The 21,933-nt window shown below is 41.5% G+C and overlaps 1 protein-coding gene across 4 annotated transcripts in view; it reads left to right on the top strand.

Moving 5' to 3' along the window:
• SCHIP1 (schwannomin interacting protein 1) overlaps positions 1-21,933 on the top strand; it is a 119,598-nt gene that overhangs the window by 88,304 nt on the left and 9,361 nt on the right. For all 4 annotated transcript variants that reach the window (XM_045903471.3, XM_054504344.2, XM_045903473.3 and 1 more), the window contains 2 exons: positions 2,865-2,983; positions 21,613-21,730. In XM_045903471.3, the coding sequence (XP_045759427.1) occupies positions 2,865-2,983; positions 21,613-21,730 (237 nt within the window). The remainder of the gene's footprint in view (positions 1-2,864; positions 2,984-21,612; positions 21,731-21,933) is intronic.

Raw genomic sequence — 21,933 nt, 5'->3', positions numbered from 1 at the left:
CTTCAACAAATGTTCACACTCAGTTGATCTGGTAATTCCACATCCAGGAACTTTTCCTGAGGAAATAATCAGACACATGGGCAGGGATTTATGTAAAAATGCTAACTTCTGTGTTACTTTTCATTGGATACAACCCAAATGACTAACAATAGAAGGTAGCTCCATAGGATAGAATGATATACAACCATTAAAAATTGCGTTTTAAAGAATATTAAATGATATGAGGGAATTTTCAGAATGAATAAACAATATGATCCCAGTTTTATAAAAAGGAAAAAATACATAAGCTAAAAAGAGCTATCCCCCAAAACCCAAAATGTTAGCAGTGATCTGTATCTAAGGGGTGGGATTATGGGTGATATATATATTATTTACACTTTTCTTGATTTGTTCAGTGGGATCCAGAGAGAGAGAGAGAAGGGAAGTGTGAGAGAGTGTGTATTATAAAACAGTCCTCTTCAACTGGTCATGAAATATCCAAGTATGGAGAATTGTAATTAATGTCAATAGAAATATTCTTAAGGCCTTCTCCAGTATCGATAGCTCTAGTGGACCAAGTAAATCAGGAAAGATAGACGTGGAATCAAGGGTGCGTTCACACATTCACCCCTGGGATAGGTATTTTCTTCAAATAAAACCTCTGCCCGGCTAATGTTGGGCACCAGCATATTGTTGAACTTTAGTCATTAACATTCATATTACCTGCTGATTTTGTTTTTGGATATTCAATTTCACTCAACAGTTTTCTGACTGTAAAAATTATTGGGTGAAAATCTCTTTTGTATTTTATACGAATTAAGAATTAGGTTCACTAACTACACTAAATCTGCCCAGCAGATATTGGGATTTTGAAACGAACTTATAAAGATGACAAATGATATCAAATGGTTCTGTTTTGGCAGAACCATCACAAATACCAGCCTGCATATTTGGGAGGGTGGGTCGCTTTAATTAAATAAATTTAATAAAACTAAACGCCGTCTTGCTCTCCTTTACAACCTTACGGTTACTTTGTTGTGCTCGGCCCGCGACAATGTATCAGCATGGCATCCGTAGCTGTATGAAGCAGTCTTCTACTGCGGGGGGCCTTACGCACACACACATACACTATAGCTCTTGGGCATGACACAGCTCCAGTTGGGACATGCAGAAATGGATGGCTATCCAAATAAATAGAGACAGGTATAATCCGTAAGTGTGAGAGTCAAAAGGATGCTATGGTTGCCAAAAATTGAAAAATGTTAGGGAAAAGGAGAACCATCAGATGAGGGGTCCTTGAACTAGAAGTTCACAAACCTATCAAAACTAAAAATCTGCTGCTGGAGCCTGGAGTGTGTATTTTACACTTGATCTTAGCCAGAGACCAAGAAGCTATGGGAATGTGTGTTTGAAAGGCTGCGGGAAATGGGGAAATTCTGACGCGAACTGTGGAAGCTGGCAGCTGAGAACCACTGTCTCAGCAGCACTGTGCTCTCATGTATTTTATTCTGCTCTGTTGAATGTGGGGGCCCCCAGCCCCCTGGCTGCGGAGCTCATGAAATGCAGCTAGTGTGACCTAGGAATTGAACTTTTAATTAATTAATTTTTCATCTAAATGTAAATAGCCACGTGTGGTTGATGTTAGAGCAGCCTTAACCTGTAGTACACCACCTTCACTTGGGGGTGAAAAGAGACCCTTCCGGCAGGTTGTGCGTCTCGTCACCGACACAGTGATGCTCGGATGGCAGCTCAGAGCTTTCACGTGTAACTTCTGGGTACTGGGCAGCAGCTGTGTCTCCAGAACCTCCTACGGGGAGAATCAAGGGCCATCTTGCCTTCCGTAGCCATGCTCAATCCTGTGAGCTGCTTTTGGTAATAAAATTCGCTTATTGTCTTCAGCCCCCACTCAGAACATCCGAAGGTGCTTTTCCCATCCTTCATCATCCCACAGAGCAGATAACCAAGCTCTCATTCTCACCCCAGGATTTCTCACTCACTATGTTTGTTTTTGTAGTTGTTTTATTTTTAACTAAGGAGACCATCTCTAATCTTCTCCCCTGTTGTTTAAAGGGTATAAAAGTTCAGCATGGTGAGTTTTTATGGGACTTTTATGGGAAGCCAAATGTTGTAAACATATCCAAATTATCACAGTAGTATAGTTTCCCACATCCTTTTGCTACGCACACTGACCCTGACTTCCCTTCAAAATATGAAACAGATGGGCCCAGTTAGAATTCTCCAGCTATTCCAGGCCCTGTGTTAGGGTTCTGAACCTGGTGAGATCAGGAGAACTCTTGAACCAAGACTGTAAGCTAAGTGCAGTCAGGGGCTGCGATGATCCAGCCTGGGCTGGGTTCCACATTGTAATGTGGTGGCACCTGCCATCTCCTAGAGGCTTGGTGCATATTGGCTGAATGAATTAATATTCTTGCAATAGAGAAAGTGGGCCAAAGAGACGATATGCAGAAGAGAGAAGACAAGATCCTGGGAAAGGCCACATTTGGGATAAAAGTGATTTGATTTGGGACAAAGTGCTTGCCCTCCACGACTTTACTCTTACCTGCTGTCAAATCTAGCAGGTAAGAAGAAGAAAGATTGCAGCACCCAATAATCTAGTTATCTTCTGGTGACCACCATTTAATACCACCATGGTGATTTCCTAGACCCGTGATCGTGAAAGGCTCTGAAGAACTGAAATTGCTTGCAGAGGTGAAACCAGGGAAGATTGGGTGAATTTCAGCTCTTCATAATTCCCATGCTCTTGTGCTGTGGTCTATTGGTGTTTCCTCTGAGGTTGCAGTTCTAAGAAACTTAGCAGTTAGACAGGCTATGGCTGTGATGGATCTGCCCGCTTATCAGCATTTTTTATTTTCCTGAAATTTTAGGCACAGAAAAATGAGAGAGAATCTATCCGACAGAAGTTGGCACTTGGAAGTTTCTTTGATGATGGCCCAGGAATTTATACCAGCTGTAGCAAAAGTGGGAAGCCAAGCCTTTCCTCTCGGTGAGTGTTCTTTTGAGTTGATTTTCTGATATGTCCCTAATGGATTTTGTCATCTGACTATACGTTTAATAAAAGATATCTTTTAAGCCCTTGAGTATTTTTCCCCATAATACTACCACTTTATTTGGATTCTAGACAGCCCCCTCCCCACCTGTTGGGTTTGTTTTTTGCTTTTTAGTTTTCGCCTAGCCACTTGAGGTCATATTTCTATATTTAATTTTTTTTTCCTAAGCACAATTCTGATTTTGCACTTTGATGGGGGAATCAAGCCACACTCTTAATCAAGCCAACTGATGCTCAGAGAAATGTGGCAGACCACCAGAATTCCCATTAAGCAGTCCCAAAGCATCCAGCATCCCCCCCACCAGCCCCTGATGCATTTGATTGCAATGAATACTGGTAACTGAGAAATACAATTCCCACTTTGATCATTCGATGTTTATTACAGTACTTAACCTGTCCTCCAGGCATTTTTCCTTAATCTTAATTTTTTTTCAGGATATCATTGCTCATTTATTATAATTTATTTCAGGATACCATTGGTCATTTGCATAGCTTTTAATTCCAGTTAAAACATATTAAAAAACATATTAAAATTATAATTTTACCTAGAAAACAGGGCTGTAGACTAGAGCTTCCCAAACTCTACTATGCATATGAATCACTCCCTGTATAAATACTGGCTATATTTACCATGTTAAGCCAGGTGTGGGAGACACATGATAGCGTTCATGCATTTATTCAACTAACAGATTTCCACTCTCTCCTTACTGTGATGCCCAGAATTAGACGCTTTAATGTCTATTTAAATCTATTCTGTCTGGCTTTCAGTAAGCCTTGTATTTCAGTCTCATCCTTAGAGACTCATCTGAATCAGCAAAAATCAGAAAGCACACACACGCTCTCATATATGCACATGTAGGAGTCACCGCTGCAGGTTCATACGTGGAGACAGGAGTTGCAGAATCACGGCATCTCATCCTCGGCTGGGTGCTGGTTGGGTCTCCTTAGAATTCCCTCACTTTTCTCACGTGTCATTCCAGAGCTGGAAGGCCAGCCTTCCCTTTGCTGGAAAGCACCTCTTTCCCCTCCCAGTAGGGTGTGGCAGGAGGAGCTCTCGCCTGGGGACCGGGAGACTGAGGATTAGTCCTAGTCAGTTTCTGATTTTGAGACTTTAACAATTTCGTTGTACCATGCCTCAGTTTCTTTGTTTTTTGTAAAATGAGATTTGACCATATAGATCTCTACTGCTTTTCTCTAATATTCCCCAAAGCCCCAGAAAGTTTTCTTCTAGAAGCCCCATCTCTCTGCTCAGCGAAGTCACATTCATCTGGCCCAAATGGGAGGTTTTGTTTTTAAAATCAAAGTTACACACACACATACACACACGTGCATATAAGGCTCTGAAAATAGCATTAACAATAACTACGAGATGTATAATAACAACACAGATACAGTCCCCTGTCCCATCTGTCTCTATCTTGTCCCACTCTCCAGAAACCATAACTTTTAACTCTTAACACTAACTTTTAACTCCTTTTTAATAAAAGGTAATTTACCTATATATCTCAAAGTAAAATGCCTATTTTCTTAGTCTTTACTTTAAATAACCATCTACTGACTACCAACTATAGAAAATGATGATTCACATCTTTTGCAGCCTTCCCACAGACATGTCAGTATAACTCCCCATATTCTCCCTTTATAATTATTTCATAATCTGGGGTCAAATAACGTTCATTGTTTACATTATTAAGATCATTGATTATTTACACTGAACCATGTAGTAAGCTGTGAGTACTTGAGAAGCATCACTGTTTGTCTTGAAATGAGAACTGCCCCATTTTTTTCCCTTTGCCAGTCCATGGTTTTGACTGCTGTATTATCTTCCACTGTGTGAGTCTATCACACTTCATTCAGCCACTCTTCTGACTATAGGCACTGAGTTGTTTCGGGGGTTTTGCTCTTGTAAACAGCACTGCTTGTAAACACTCTTGAACATGTCTCCTGCTGCCCGTGTGCAAGAGCTTCTCTTTGGGGCACACCTAGAAACAGAATTACTAGGAAAATACGTGAATGTTCACCTTCAGAAGATAATGCCAGAAGTGTTCTCCAGAGTGGTTGCAGCAAGTTACACTGGTCCAGCAAGGTTGCAGAGATCCTGTGGATCCATAGTCTTTCTCACACGATATTGCTCATCCCTTTTATGTTTGTGTTAATTCGGTGGGTATTAAATGGTATTTCATTGTGTTTATTAGCCATCTTTGCTTTCCCTCTGTGAAATGTCAGTTTGGGTCTTACGTCCAAATTTCTGTTGTATTCTTTATGCTATTTAAAATTGTGTTATCAATGTTCTTTTGTCATGATACTCATCCTTAATGTGTTGTATGTATTGCAAATATCTTTTCCCAGGTTGTAGCCTGTCTTTTCACTTCCTCGCTGTGTCTTTTACGACCAGTGTTCTTTTTATCAAATTTTCATAGTCCATGTTTTCTGTGTCTTGTACAAAAAATCTTCTACCCCAGGGTCCAAAAGACATTAACCTAGATTTCCTACCAAGAGTTGAAAGTGATTTTTTAAAGTCTGTAATCAATCAGGAGTTGGTTTCTTGATATGGCTATGGAGGAGATGTCTAATTTCATCTTTTTCCATTCGCATGACCATCTTTTCCATCCTGTTTATTAAACAATCCCTCTTTTACTCACTGATCTGACAGACCACTTCTGTATATACTATACATTAATGGGAATGCATTCTGTTTCATTGGTTAGTGTTTCTATCCCGGCACCAATACCATACAGTCTTAATTACTGTAGCCTCAAAATAAGTCCTAATATCTGGACAGGCACGCAAGTCCCTCTCCTCTTTTTCTTCAGAAGTGTGCTACCGGTTCTTGCTTTTGTATTCTTCCATATCACCTTTAAATCATCTAATCAAGTGCAGCAAAATACTCTCTTGGGATTTTGACTAGAATTGTATTGAATCTATAGATCAATTCAGGGAAGAATGCCTTTTCACAATATTGTATCTCCCTACCCATCAACATGGCCTTTGTCTCCTTTATTTAGATCTTACTGAGTATCTCTTAATAAGGTTTGTAATTTCTCATTTACAGGTATTGTACATCCTTTATTGTATTTACTTCTAGATACTTGGCATTCTGATATTATTTTAAGTTCTCTTTGATAATGCATTCTCGTTGCTTTGCTACTGGTGAGCAGAAATGCAGCTTAGTTTTTATACTAGCCTTAAATTCATCCACTTTGTTATATTGTTCCTACTATTTGTCTGCCCTCCTGTTACTTCTAATAAAGTTGTCTGTAGATTCTTCGGGTTTTTTAAATACTGTCATCTGAAAAACAGCAGCTTTATTTATTGCTTTCCAATCCTCACGCCTCTGGTTTTTTTCTTTTATTGCATGGGTAGCGCCCTAATATATTAAGGATTAAAAATGGTAGTAGTTGGAATCTTTAGCTCATTTCTCATATTAAATGAATACTTCTAGTGTTTCCTCATTTAGGATGATGTTAATTTTAGGTTTTCTTTAATGTCTCTCTTTATATGAGTTAACTATATTCCCTTATATTCATAATTTGTAAAGAATTTTTATCATGACTAGGCGTATAACTATTACATGCTTTTTCTGCATCTGTTGAGATCATTATAGGATTACCTCTGTTAATCTATTAATGAATTACTGTATAGATTTTTAAAATATTGAACAATCCTTGCATACCTAGTATAAAGCAAAAATGGTTGGATTTTTTTTTCCAGACACTATTGAATTTTATTAATAATATTTTGTTTAGGATTACTACACTTATATTCATGAGTGACATGGGTCTGCTATATTCTTTTCTTATGGTATTTTTTTCTTGTTTTTGTATCAGGGCAAGGCTGGCTTAAAAATTAGTTGGCTACAAATAATACATTATATGTTAAAAAGAAAAAAAAAGAAGATAGTAGGAAGGGAAAATTGAAGAGGGGGAAATCAGAGGGGGGGATGAGCCATGAGAGACTACGGACTCTGAGAAACAAACTGAGGGTTCTAGAGGGGAGGGGGGTGGGGGATGGATTAGCCTGGTGATGGGTATTAAGGAGGGCACGTATTGAATGGAGCACTGGGTGTTATATGCAAACAATGAATCATGGAACACTACATCAAAAACTGATGATGTAATGTGTGGTGATTAACATAACATAATAAAATAAAATTTAAAAAAATTAGTTGGTTACATTATTACATAATGTCTAAGAAAAGTCTGCATAATATTAGAATATGCTATTTCTCACCTGTATAACTCTCATGCCTGGTATTTACTTTGTGTGTTTGCTTTAACTGCTTCCAGTTTTTAGATGGTGTTAAGATTGTACATGCTTCTTATTTTTTCTTAAGTCAGTTCTGGTGGGTTGTATTTTTCTAAAAATTTGTCCCACTTTGTTTAAGTTTTCAAAAATTTTTGAAATGATGCTTTCTCATTTTACAGTAGGTATTGATTATAGGTAAATTGTTTAAAATGTTTTCTTCTGATTTCTACATTGTCCATGATGTTTTCTGAGTTTATTTTTGTTTGTTTTGATTTCTGCCCATCAACAATTAAGTGTAAAATGCTAAATACTGTAAGTGAACTCTATGGTTGGGGCTTGGTGACATACATTGTTTCCTCCGAGGGACCTTCCCTGACCTCCCAATTAAAAAGTGAACACCCAGCATACCTATCACTTTCTCTCCTCTTACGCTGCTTATCCTCTGACCCTAATTTGCTTTCCTTTGGGGTCCTTATCACTACCTAATATTGTATTACATAGATATTTTTTCTTCTTTTGATTCATTCTTTGTCTAAAACTAAAATATGGGCTCCAAGAGAGCAGGTCTATTTTGTTCTCCACCATAACTATTGACTAAATAGTGCCTAATACAGGGATGCCTGGGTGGCTCCATTGGTTAAGCGACTGACTCTTGATTTCGGCCCAGGTCCTGATCTCAGGGTCCTGGATTCTGGCCCTGTGTCGGGCTCCATGCTTGGTGGGGAGTCTGCTTGAGGAGTCTCTCTCTCTCCCTTTCCCCTCTCCCCCCTCCCCCTGCTCACATGCTCGCTCTCTCTCTCTCAAATAAATAAATCTTTAAAAAAAATAAAAATAATTAGTACCTAATACATAGTCCCTAAAGATTTGTTGAATTTTGTTGAATTAAGGAATTGTGAACTTCCCCTTAGAATGGTCAAATAAAAATGCAACTATTTCATTAGGGTGCCTCCAAATAAAAGTATGTAAACTCTTTTCTTTTGGACTCTAATAAGTTGCCACCGAGAACTCTCCAACCTCATCCTGAGGGGTTTTAAGCCTGGCTGCCAGTATTTTAAGGCTCTAGCAGGGGAATGGTTGAAGGTTCGTCATGTACAATGTTACTGAATTCCTTTGATGTCAGTAAAGGCCCTCCGTTTGATACTTCAGCTGTGCTGAGTGTGCCCCATTTCAGAGCTCCCCTGGTTCAACCTCTCGAGATAGTAAACTTCCTCGTTCTCCCAGGCCACAGCGGACGGGGCAAATAGAGGGTCTGGATAGTCCTTTCGGTTGCTCAGTGAGTCTTTCTTGGTGTGCAGGGCCAGCGCACTCCCCGGGCTGCAGTGTACCTGAGCGTGTCTGGGCCTCAGCAGTGCTCGTGTATGTACTTCCTCGCCCAGCCATCCTGCAAGCAAGCACCCAGCAAATTGAAATCTTAAGTCAAATACCTCTCACCCATCTGCATTTTATCTTCCAACATTTTTTCACACCCTCTCGTGTGCTATTGTCTCCTTTCCCACTTTCTTTGTCCCTAGAGGTTTATGCCTTCTTTCTCCCTTTAGTATTATTTTACCAGGATTTCAGAAGAGAGACTAGACAAATACCTGTGTTCAAAATGCCATGTTGAACTAGAAGTCTCTTGAAAGTTTGGGCCAGATGGCTTCCTGGAGGATGGTTTTCATTATTTTTAATAGCAGAAGTATCTTCTCAAATAAAATCCTGTGCAGAAACCCTGTGTGTAAAACCAAGCTGTCCTCCTGTGGTTTGGTAAGACAGAAGAAGAGGGTCTGGGATACCCCTGCCCTGAAAATGCCTCCCTGTCATTTCCCCTCAGTGCCCCTCCCTAGGCCTCCACTGGAGGGCCTCTCTCCAGCACTCCCTACACGCCCCCAAAGCCTACCCAAAACTCTCCAGGCAGAGCCAAATTTGAAAATCACTGAGTCATCTACCCCCGGTGTAGACACAGCTATTGAAACACATATGGATCTCACAGTAGCTCATAACAAGCTCCGCTTGTTGACTCGCCATAAGGAAGATTATTTATATCCTGTTTTTTCAGATGTTTTCATCTCCACATTCTGGGATGAGATCATCCTCGGTGAGAACACGGTGACTTTTTGGATACCCTTTAGGATGATGGCTAATGATGAGACTTAATGTTTCTAAGAAATACCACTTTATCCCTGTAAATGGAAAGTCTGCAAAGACTGACTGTCATTTCCCCTTGTCAGTAATAATGTAAGAGAAAAGCCTCAGGAAATGTTCAGTTGCGATTGGGTAACCCACATTCGCCATCCCTATTAGAATTAATTTTTTTCTAATGTATTACAATCCCTGAAATTCTTCACTGAGCCGGAAATACCTCACCTCTCACTTACAAAAGCACTTGAGGGGGGACGTTAGAACTTGGAAGTCCATTAATATGGTGCTCCAGAATGCACGAGAGTACATGTGCTGAATTATTAAATCATCAGAACCAGGTAAATCTTTTTTGACTGTATGACTCCAAAGAGCTCAGTGCTCAATTTTAAATGAGGCCGAGGACTTAAAATTAATTGGCCAAGCAATGGATTCTGAGGTGCTGAGCTTACTTTTAAGATGAGATGTCCCCAAGTAAGTGGGACCTTTGGCAAAATCATGGAGTTCTATTTATGTATTTTAAAGAAGGTGCATTCACCTGTAAAAATTATCTTCATACACACTGTGTGAGAAATTGTGAAGTAAGCTGAGGGTCTTCTGGGAAGACATGTATGAGCTGTCCCTGTGAGTGTAAGGGCCTCCAAGTTGCCCTTTGGGTTTCAGCCCCACTGAATTTTTCTAATTGGTGCTGTCTCCCAAAGCACTTCTTAAAAGAGTGACAAGCTGTTAAATGTAAGCGAGGCTTATAATAATCCCATAAAGACATTTCATGCCTAATACTGCAACAAAAGAAATTTTGATATTGCTTCATAACTCAACTAATTAAATTTGACTTACACTGAAATACAGCAAATATAGGAGGCGCCATTTCTTCTTCAGAACATGCTAATCCACACATAATCAGCCTTTTCGAACTGAGACCATATGACCTTTGTTATTTTTCCCTGTTTAGAAATGTTTCGGCGAAAGCTTTAAGAAAGCTTAAAAGGAAAGGAGAAAAGTGAATTACCTACTCTACTTTTGAAATAGGTTTCTAAGAAATATTCAGTGTAGTCACGTTCTTGAAAAAAAAAATACTCCTTTTCTCTTAATACTAGTATCATACTTTCCTATGAACTATTTTTTTCATTGACGAAATTAATCTTGAATCACCACAATATTTTGGGACTCTGAGTTGGTACAGCTCAGTGTTATTAAAGGCCTGGGGCCGGCTTGACTGCTGTGGGAGCACAGACAGAGCGGTCACTGTAACAGACAGCGGGGAGACCTTTCATTTTTCAGACATTACACCCTGATCTGACGTTGCGGAGAAAACGTCTGTGGCCTTCTCCATTCTCCTCGCCCCAGACTAACCATAAAATAAACCTGACTCTTCCCTCTCTTCTTACCTTACCCCAAGATAGATTTTTATTTACATACATATACATATAAATATAAATACCATCTTTTTCATGAAGTATACAGCGGGAAGGTGGCACCTGGAAGAGGCTATACCCTTCTCTCTAAACACTGTAAATATTATGAGAAACAAATTCCCCAGAGAGCTTTTGAGCAGCTGGTTGAATAATGATTACTGTTTACGCATCTCAACCATTCCAACATCCCCAACATCCCCGAATCAGAACCCATTTCTTTGTTATTCTTACAGGTTTCTTGGTGAATGGCTGAGACCAGACCAATCATAGATACCTACCCCCTTCTCTTGGGTTTGGGCTGGGAATGGAGGCTGGGGAGGCACCCAACCCAGGGAGTTGTATCAACTGGACAGATAACAGTGATGGAGAGAACCTTTAAAGAAATTGGATTCACAGGAGCTTTGACTATGAGGAATTGGGAATCTGCATATACATAGCCACAGAATCCCAAGTTGAACCAGCATCATTTTGCCAGGAGAGTAAATCATCCTTTTGTCTCCAACAGTAATAATTTTTGCATTATTTCCTGGAAAAGAAGCAGCGTAGTCCTATATACCCAGCATGGGTGAGGAAAGAGGTAATCCCATTTCAACGCAATGAAATTTGCTTTCCATGGCATCTCTCTTGAAGTAATAGGTACATACTGTAGCAACCTATTTATAACATGCAACGTATCTTTTAAACTTCATATTAATCTCCTACACATGTACCAATAATTTGCTTAGGAAACCCTTCATGTAAGTAATTCCAAGATACATGTCATTGTAAATGGTAGTTTACAAATTATTTTTTTATGCTGTTTGAAAAACAATTAGGTAATCTACAGGAAACCTGTCATTTTTTTATGTCCTCCTCCAAGGATTACCTCTACTATTCTAAAATAGCACACAATTTTAAAAGTAAAGCAAGATTTGAAGTGGATCTTTTGAGGAGTCATAAGATTAAAATGGCAAAACAAATTTAATTATATAAGCAATTCTTCTCTCTCACAAACCTGAAAGAAAAGCAAAATGGTATTTGTGAAATTTCCTTTGTCTAATAAATAGCCTCACTTCACAATAGTGCCAATGACCCCAGTTTAATTAGGTGCAATTAATTTTGTGCAAGCGAAAGTTGACATCTTGCTAGAGGCAAAGCCAGCTGTACTGTATGTACCCTGTCTTACGAATTTTTTTATTATCGCCAATGAGAATTCAATTGTTGGAACTGTTGCAAAAGGGTGGGAGGCAGGGAGGAAGAGGCCACAGGGCTCCATTTTATATTTAAAAGTGGCTCCAGTGGACAGCTAAATGTTTAAGTAAAAGAGCTTCTAGGAATGATTTTTCATTGGCGCATCATCTCTGACAAGTGATTCTGACTTTATTACTGCTGTTCGCACTCCCTTTGGACACTGTTCCCATGCATGTGTCTGGACACATGCAGCTCAGATGAAGACTGTGTTCCTTTGAGAGTTCACAAAAGCATTCACTGCTACGAGAAAACACTCCCACTGACTGCAAGTGGGCTGTGTCATCTGGAGGTTTAACACAGTCCTTTTGTTCAATCTTGGAAAATTTCCGTACCCCTCACATTGCTCTCGTCCACATTATCACATGCTTTGAAAACCCCCTGCCACCACCATTCCACATGCCTCCTTAACACTTAGGGTTTTTATTTTAGTGATTGAAAGAAGCCTTCTAGACTTATTTGGATATATACTTTTATCACCTGTGTCTTGTACATATTAAAAAAAAGTAATATATGTTGGTTAAGATAGTCTGAAACCCTCTTCACGTTCAGAATCCAACTCTCCATTTAACCACTTTGCCTCCGAGTTGTCAGTCTTTGCTTTTCCCCACAGTGTCCCCCTCTGTGCCATCGGGAGATGCTGTGCATCACCTTCCGAGCCACCGGCCTTGTTCTGCAGGTTTGGATGCTGGAGCTTTGTTGTTCTTATCAGAAGGCATGAATACCTGAACTACCAGATCCCACCCCTTCATGAGTGGTCCTTAACTGGTTTGTTGGCTGAGGGGGTGACAGCTCAGTGAAAGTCATGCCACCAGCCGCTGGAGTGGCTGAGATTGTGAGACACCTGTCTTTAAAGATGGCAAAATATGAACAACCACGCTTCTTAGAATCAATGAAATTCAGTAGATCTACGTTCTTTTGAATGACTGTGTATAATTCAAATGACCACAAATTAAATCATGAAAAAGAATGTCTTTGGGGGGGCGCCTGGGTGGCTCAGTCAGTTAAACGGCTGCCTTCGGCTCAGGTCATGACCCCAGGGTCCTGGGATCGAGCCCCACATCGGGCTCCCTGCTCCGTGGGGAGCCTGCTTCTCCCTCTCCTGCTCCCCCTGCTCGCTCTCTCTGTGTCAAATAAATAATTTTAAAAATCTTAAAAAAAAAAATGTCTTTGGGATAAAGCTTACTCTGCAACCAAGCCTAAGTGATCGCGCAGCTTTTTTAAAACATGAATATAAAAAGTGGTGAAAACAGGATTCAGTGTACAAGAGAGTAAAAGAATTTGCACTTGAGATTGTCATCAAATCCAGTCATACCGCTCAAAACCATGCACAGGCACTGACTCTCCAACTGCCATATCTTTACCCCCGACACATGAACATTATCATTGGTCTGGAAGCAACAAGCATTTCTTCATCTCCAGCAGCTGAAATTCATCTGTATTTATTGGTAACAGGTCAGAAAAATACAAGTTTAAACTCTGTCTGGGCTGAGAGGAGTAAATAAGCAGGCTGGCTTTAAAAGCACAGACATTTAAATGTGCATCAATTACTTCCGAGTCTACCATCTACTGCAGATCCGAGCGGGGAGAATGGGATTGAGACTGGGCCTGGAAGGGATGTCAACATTTGATAAAAGAGTCCAGCTCCAGAAATGTTTGCTTAAAAGAACACGGTTCTTGCTGCCCTCCAAGAGGATCTGCTGTCCCGAGCCCCTTGCCAAAACCAAAAGGCCAGCCTGACTCCTGTGTGAGTCATGTTCCCTGCATAGGCACCATCTGAGTCAGGCACACAACCGTCCTCTTCCAGCTGTCAGACATTTCATCCTACTCACCTTTTCTCCAACACACAAGTGCTAATCAACTCACCAGTTTTTCCCTCCTTTTCCTTTTTTAATTCCTGCTAAATGCCCACACATGACAACTCAGAGGAGATCAAAGGAGAGAAATTCAAAGTCAACTGAATTTCTTCCACCAAAAAAGATCTCGGTATATTTCCTGCCATTTTTTCTATGCATAATATATCTTCACATTTTTGTTTACAAAACTGGAATCGTAGTTTACCTACTGTTTTATAGCCTGATTTTTCTTCACTTAACAGTGTATCAGGAACATTTGCCCATGTTCATAACTGCTCTTCTATCATATGTATTTTTACTAGCTGCATAATGGCCATTATATATTTCACCAAATAAACTTAATCAATCTCTTATTGTTAGCCATTGGAATTGTTTCCAGTTTTTTGTTTTGTTTTTGTTTTTTTGCTTTCTTTTTTCATCTTTTCTTTTCTTCCATTCATGAATTTATTCTGTCCTCTTAAAGTGCCCTGGCCTCTCAAAACAGATTCTTCTAGAGTAAAATACCATCTTTGTGACCTGTGCAATTTAACCTCTGAATCCTAGTTTTCTCATATGGAAAATGAGGCTCATAATACTTTAGTGTATCTAAGGGGTAGAGGTAATATATATATGAAGTGCCTTAACACATAGTAGATGACCCAAAATGGTAACTCTTGGGGTGCCTGGGTGGCTCAGTCCGTGAAGCGTGTGACTCTTGATTTCGACTCAGGTCATGATCTCAAGGTCGTGAGATCAAGCCCTACGTTGGGCTCTGCACTAGGCGTGGAACCTACTTAGGATTTTCTCTCTTCCTCTTCCTCTCTAAAAAAAAAAAAGTAACTTTTTATTTCAGAATGTAAATTGCTTAGAAATCATTTGGTTTTGATTAAGATGAAAGTAGACCACATTTGGTACCTAAGAGAGATGACTGTTTTATTCCATCGTCATTCCAATATCACAAGAAGCCTCATTCTGGTCTTCAATTCGTGGTAGAAAACATTTCAGGTGAAATGCATTTTTTTCAACATTAAGATCTTAGAATTCCAAATTTAATTACATGTAAGTAGTCATTAGTGAAGAAACTGGACACTGGTGTGAAATTAGAACCAACAGCTGTCTGGGGAATGCAAGTATTTATAGCTCTTGGGAGAATCAGCTGAGGATACAGGGGCTGTGATGCTTCACCAAAGAAAAGCTGAAGAATGCCTCTTCCCCTTTTCTATCAGTTTCTTATGTGGTGAGAAGATTCTGTGGCTGTGTGGTGTTGGATGCCCTCCAGCCATCATGCGAACATATACAGACGGAAGGTCCAGAACTAGCCTTAGAAAAGGAAGCAGAACAAGAAATTATGTGCAGGATTAGGAGAAAAAAAAAAACCTAGAGAGGGCCACTCACACCCCAGCCACTTTTAGAGCTGCCTTCCTCAACTTTCGCAGAGGAAGCCAAGTGCCTGAGTCCTGTAAGATGTGGGGTCAGGATGGGACATAAGAGACATGGTGTCCCCTCTTGTCCCCAGTCCTCTCTGCGGCATGGAATGGGAGCTACCATGAACTTCTCTGGGCATGTGCATGCCAGAGGGTGGGCTTTCCCATCTCTCCTGCCTTTATCTCCCCCGCCCCCCGCCCTGCTCCGATTTCCCAAGGCCTTTCTTCTGCACTTCCCTGCTCAGTCACCCTTCTTGGTTAACACCTTATTTACTAATGGATGTCCAGGTCATAAAAGTATTCTTTTCTCATATAGGGAGTATAGGGATGGATGGATAGATAGGTAGTATCTACTAGTGTTTTTCAAGTTCTCTTCCAATGCTCTATGTAGTCCACATTTCTATGTGTACATTATGATTTAATGATCCAAGCACTTGGTACCTGTTGGAAGACTTGGTACCCGTTAAAAAACCGGATTTCTGTTCGTGGTTCAACTACTAACTATGCATCCACTTAACAGAGGGGTCATGAACTATAAATGCCTTCAGGGGTCAGCAAGAAACATACATGAGTGAAGAAGCCCAGATACAAGGCAATAGGGAGTAGCAGGGACTGTAACAAATTAGAAACTGTTATGCCCTGGCCAAAACGGACAGCAGCTATTCAGCACCAGCCTGTTGGTGGCGTGGAGTTTGCAGAGAAGGTATTCCCTGATCCTCAAATGAATGAGTGAATGAGTGAACAGTTAAACATCCCTTCTCTGGTATAAAAATCATTTATATTTTGTGTGTGTCTGTGATGATATATGCTGGACCAGCAATATTCACACCTGTTACATAAATACCAGTCTTTTCTAAAAGTCCAATAAATGATCATCCCATGCATTACACACCGCTTAGCAAAAGAAATGAACACAGTCCCACAAAATAAGAAATAGCATTTTAGAATAGTATTTCCACCATAACAAATATTGGGGAGCAGAAGAGGAGGGGGGTCAGGGTTTGGGGATGGGAAAAGTCTTTTATCAAAGGAGTAGCAACACCTCATTTTAACCCACCTCAGCACACTCTGCAGGGACCCATCACACATTCAGGACATCGGGAGCTCACCCAAACCACAACTGTTCTCACGTTCTTTCTTCACAACACATCCTTAGAAAGATGAAATGCATGGGGCGCCTGGGTGGCTCAGTCGTTAAGTGTCTGCCTTCAGCTCAGGTCATGATCCCGGGATCCTGGGATCGAGCCCCACATCGGGCTCCCTTCTCCGCGGGAAGCCTGCTTCTCCTTCTCCCACTCCCCCTGCTTGTGTTCCCTCTCTCACTGTCTCTCTCTGTCGAATAAATAAAATAAAATCTTTAAAAAAAAAAAAAAGAAAGAAAGATGAAATGCGTTTACAGCTACCCTTAGGTAATTACAACCCACATTTTATATTCCTTCTCCTTTGAAGGTTTCATGAAACAAAAAAAGATATATGATAAAAATATGGGTGATTATTGTGCATAAAGTCTTTGAATAATGCATCAAAGATCCATTAAAATACATGGAAATAACATATTTTAATGGCCCATCCACAAACTAGTTGGGGATATTGAGCAACAAATGATAGAGCGGGGCCAGTGGCTCACAGCCACTCTGGTTGTGGATAGAAAATGAGCAAGGCATGTTTGAACCATAAGCATATGGGTAGTTCCTTCTCGGTCCGCTTCTCGAGGAAAACCAAACAATTACCTTAGAAGTATAAGCAACTGCAGGAGGTATAAGCCCCCTAAGATTATATTAGCAGACACACGGGCGAGAGCTAATAAACCCAGACCTGAGGTTAAGTGTAGTATGGGGGGAAGGGCCCTGGATTCAAAAGCCAGAGGTTCAGCCTGTAGTCTCTTCTTTGTGACCTTGTACCAGTTATCTGTCACCACAATGATGATGTATAATCCAAAAACACCCGTATCAGCAGCATACAATAATAAACATTGATTTCTGTTTAGGAGCCTCTAGGTTGGCCGAGCAGTTCTACTATCAGAGATGGGCTCCTGTGGGCTTACTCGCATCTGCAGTCTGCTGCAAGTGGGTCAGGTGCCTCTGCCGCCCTTGGCCGAGCTCTCTCGGGCATTCGGGGCTTCAGTGGGGACAACTGCTGATGGAGCTCGGTGCTAGGAAGTCACTCATCTGCCAGCAGGCGAGCCTGGACTTGTCCTGAGGGGGAGACTTGGCACCGGAACACTGGTACTTCGTGTGCATCCTGTTGGCAAGACATGTCAGAAGCCAGCCCGGGGGGAGGGAAATAGACTCCAGCCCTTGAGGGGAGAAGCTGCAAGGTCACATTACAGAGGGGGCAGGTGCAGGGAGGGGAGAATCAGGACCATTTTTATAAATCAGGCTGTTACGGGTCTGGGGAACTTTTTTGACGTCTCTGAGTAACTAGCTCTTACCTTGCCTGTTACCCACAGGTGGTTTTACAGCCCAACAAGGGAATACGAGCGAACATCATTTTAAACTCAAATTCAGTGCAACAGTTCAAGTGAAGTTAACTAAGGGATGGTGTAGGGGGTAAAAACCACAGAATCTTAAACGTTTCTGTGTCGACACCGGCGGTCTAAGCTGGTGCTGGGACACTGCTATTTCTAAAATCAGAAAACACCAAGTAGCTCTGGGGTTCAGACCCGGCCTCATAACAGCCCAGTCCCAGTCACCTCAAACCACGGCCAAGGACAAAGGCCAGATTCACAGTGGCTACCGCCCTACTAGGAATCACAGCAGACTTTAGGATCATCAATCTCCTCCGGGAATAAACTGGTCTTGCCCTTGTATTTTGAAAAAAATATTATCTATATACCAGATTATATTATCACTTGGCTAGGTTTTTGAGATACCGTCCTCTTGGTAGTTCAAAACCTTTCACCTCTGCCATCCTCTTGGCGTTGTGCGTATTTTAATAATATCCCCGGCAATGGTAGTTGGAAGTCAGCCCAGGCGTTTTACAAAAAAAGGTCTTCCTCGCCCTAAAAGCCAGCAGATGTTTGTGCTGAACGCCCTCCCGACTAAATGCCTTCCTGCTGCTGGCGAGCAGGCGCTGTCACTAAGAAAGCCCCTTCCACTCACGCTGAGATGCCCAGAAGACACAGTCTTTGTGTCTTCATATTTCTGAGCGTTGTCCAGCCGGAAGACCCTCTGTTCAGGTCCCGGGGCTCCCTGTCAGTAACTCCGGGCTGCAGTGTGCTTTTTCACTGCTTCGCGGTTCATAAGGGGAAGAGGTTTCCGGGATGACCAGGACACAGACCTTCCAGCTCTAATATCGACAGGCAAGGCAGATGGCAGGCAGCCTTTTGCGTGCAACACGCTGCTAAATGCTGCTCGAAACATCAAGCAACCTTGACTTGGATACCTTAAATTATATCGCTAATTAAAAGATGAGGATCATGTTTCATTTTCACCTCTGACGTTGCTTGAGAGATCCAGGCAAATTAGACCCCTGGCAGCATGGATCTGGCAAGACTGTGTAGCCTGGGTCTAAGTGAGGCCGGGCGCACCGCAGTGTGCGGGACCGAGGCTGGGGACTCCAGGTTGCAGGAGTGAGCCTCAGAGCAGCTGTGCTTCCCCCCAGGGTGGGGAGGGGGGGAGGCAGAACAGGGGTTATCATTGCTTGACCCTGTGACACAGAGGCCTTCGAGAACACCAGGGGGCCCCACTCACCCCCCAGCCGGACTGCGATTGAGTTTCCCCAAAGCCGTCTTCATCTTAAAACCTGCTTAAAGGCTAAAGGCAAACAAATCCTTCTTGAAACCTGAGTCCATTTTAAGATGTCTTTACTAAAATCCCCTCTGAACCATTAGCTGTTATGTCATATAATTTCCTTTTCCTGAGAGTAACATTCTTGGTGATTACTGCTGTAAGTAATTGTAAGTCTCACCCCGTAAGAAGCTCTGTTCAGTTTCCCACGGTGATAATGTGGTACTAAGGCGATTTTCTGAATTTCTACCTGAGGTGTTTTTTCATTTCATTCTGACTACTAAATCTTTCCCCTTTTTTTTTTCCTTTGCCTTTCCCAAGTTAGAAATGCTGTTTGGTTTGGTTGATTGAGGTCTGCGTTGATCCTTAGCACAAAGGTCAGCTGGGGGCAGAATGACAGAATTTATGATCAGACTTTCTTCAGAATGAAAATATATATCCCCGGATGTTTTAAACCTTATTTTGTAATGGTATCATGCATTATTGTATTTCTTTATAATCTGTGCACCCAGTGGCCAGACACTTCTTTTCAAGACTTTAGCAGTTCAGTAAATAGAAAATGTTACATATTCCTAGATTCAAATTAAGTTTAATTTAAAATGCCTTTTTAATTTTAAAATATGCTTTTAATGTGTTTTGTTTAATTTGCAGTTTTACTTCCCACTATTTCCCAATCCATATATCTTGAGTTTTAAATTAAAAATGGGTTGATTGAAGGGGGTGGTTGACAAACTACAGATAATTAATTTTAAAACTTAATTATGTGGGATCATAGGGTAACCTGAACGTATTAGATTTCTCCAGGGGAAAAAAAAAAACTCCAATGGAATAAAATTAAAAGGCAATAAATTCCAGCTCAGTAGAAGCCCAAACTGCCGAATAGTTTAAGACAGCTTGAGAACACTGTCAGAGCTACTCAAGGCCAGGCGAGGTCTTCAAGTAAGTGACTTTAGAGGTCCCTTTACAAAGCCGCATCACCTTTAAAATTCTGTATTCCTTTGGGCTTTCAGAAAGTAGAAAAAGGAGGACTATGAATATGTACAGAATACTTACCCTTGGCCTAGCGCTGAACTAATTTCATCCTTCCAACAAAACATGGAATTATTCACCCCATTTTACTGATAAGGAAACTGAGGTTCATAGAGGTTAAGTAGTGGGCCCAGAGAAAGAAGTGAGGATTCAGAACCTAAGTCCAACGGACTCCAAGCATCCTGAGCTGACCACAGCAGAACGTGTGCCTTCCAGGCCTGGCGAGGGCCTGGCTCCTTGTCTGCTCAGGGGAAGGTTGCCTTTCCTTACTGGATTTTCAGTAATTCCAGAAGTTACCGATAGGTGGCAGTACATACACGTAACAGTGACGGTGCCTGTATTAAATCGGTAGATTTTCTTTTCCCAGGTTCCCTATCGTTGTCAAAGAATCACTTTACGTGAGTCATCTGAACAATTTATACAAAGCATCCCTGCCCATTGGAATAAAAAAAGATACTAATGTCAACTATCAGACGAGTTGCTCTTTGCATTCCTCCCTGTGACGGTAATAATGCCAGAGCAGTTCACTGTTGGCTTCCTAAACCTGGCTTAGACAAGTCTCCTTAGGATCCCTCGCTGCTGAGGAGCTTCCTTTGCCTTCTCTTCTACCCTGACACACAGAGTGGGACTACCAGGGATGCTTGGAAAATTACTTCTTTGAAACTCTTCATAGCCAACCAGTATTGAAATGTGTTCAATTTCAAAAAAAGGTTAGGACAGAAGTTGTATCTGTGGTCCGCCCTCATGTGGAACAGACACACCGCTGGGTGACCGTCTGTGGTCACCTCTCCAGCAGCCTCGCTCGTGGAGCGACAGGATTCACCACAGACATAATGAGCTCCGGAGAAGTCTCCACCTCGGAGGCTCTTGTGCTCCAGGCACTCTGCTGGGTTGCAAGGTTGGGCCCTTCTGACTGGGTTCAGGGTTTCCTTAAGTTTCTCTACGGTGAACCTGTGGTGTATTTTTTTAATGACATAAATGAGCTCCCTTCGATGGCTTTTGGCAGCTTACTCAAAGCATAGTTTCCCTTCAGACAGCCCTATTCTGTCTATTTGGAGGAGGGAAAAAAGGAGTCTTTCTTCAGAGAGCAGTGGCCCTGGGAGGCTGGCTCTGGTGCACTTCTTTGAATTGTCCCCATGGGACAGGACACTAGATGACAGCAGGCTGAGGAGCCCATTCATCTTTATCAACAGGCATGTAAACTCAGTGACTCCACACGTTTTTATTATGCACCCACCATGTGTTTGGTATTGTGCCGGGGGCTATTATATGTGGCCTTAAGTAATCTTTCACGTAACATGAAATTGGTGTGAAAAAAAATAATATTAGCAAAAGTTATCGTTTATCAACTTACGAACTCAGTAAGTTATCATCATTGTCCTTTAGTAAAAGTCCTCATTTGTAAGTTGGGAGTGATACTGGTCACCCACTTCTCCACGCGAAGAACACCTAAACCTGCTTTCTGTTACCAAAGCCAGACAGTTGTAACGCGTACCCCCAGATAACAAGTAGCTGAGCAGGACTGGTGTCCTGTCTGCTTCCACGCAGGCTGCAGAGTGGGATGAACCTGCAGATATGCTTCGTCAACGACAGCGGCAGTGATAAGGACAGCGATGCTGATGACAGTAAGACTGAAACCAGCTTGGACACCCCCTTGTCTCCCATGGTGAGTCCAAAGCCACCAAAGCTCTGTGTGTGTGCTTTCCTGGTCACCTAGCTTCTTTTTTGTTGCTGTTAGTCAGGAAAAAAAACATGGCAGAGATTAAAAAAGGAACGTCTCGTGCCATTCCTTGACATAGCATGCTCCTAAAATTTGGCAATGAAGAATCAAAGCTGTGATACAACAAGGAGACATAAGCTCTGTTAAAG

This window comes from Mirounga angustirostris, unplaced genomic scaffold (genome assembly GCF_029215605.1).
Source record: "Mirounga angustirostris isolate CCGP_5_RB_7025 unplaced genomic scaffold, mMirAng1.0.hap1 SCAF_1, whole genome shotgun sequence".
NCBI lineage: Eukaryota > Metazoa > Chordata > Mammalia > Carnivora > Phocidae > Mirounga > Mirounga angustirostris.
This window is presented reverse-complemented; position numbering and strand designations above follow the sequence as displayed.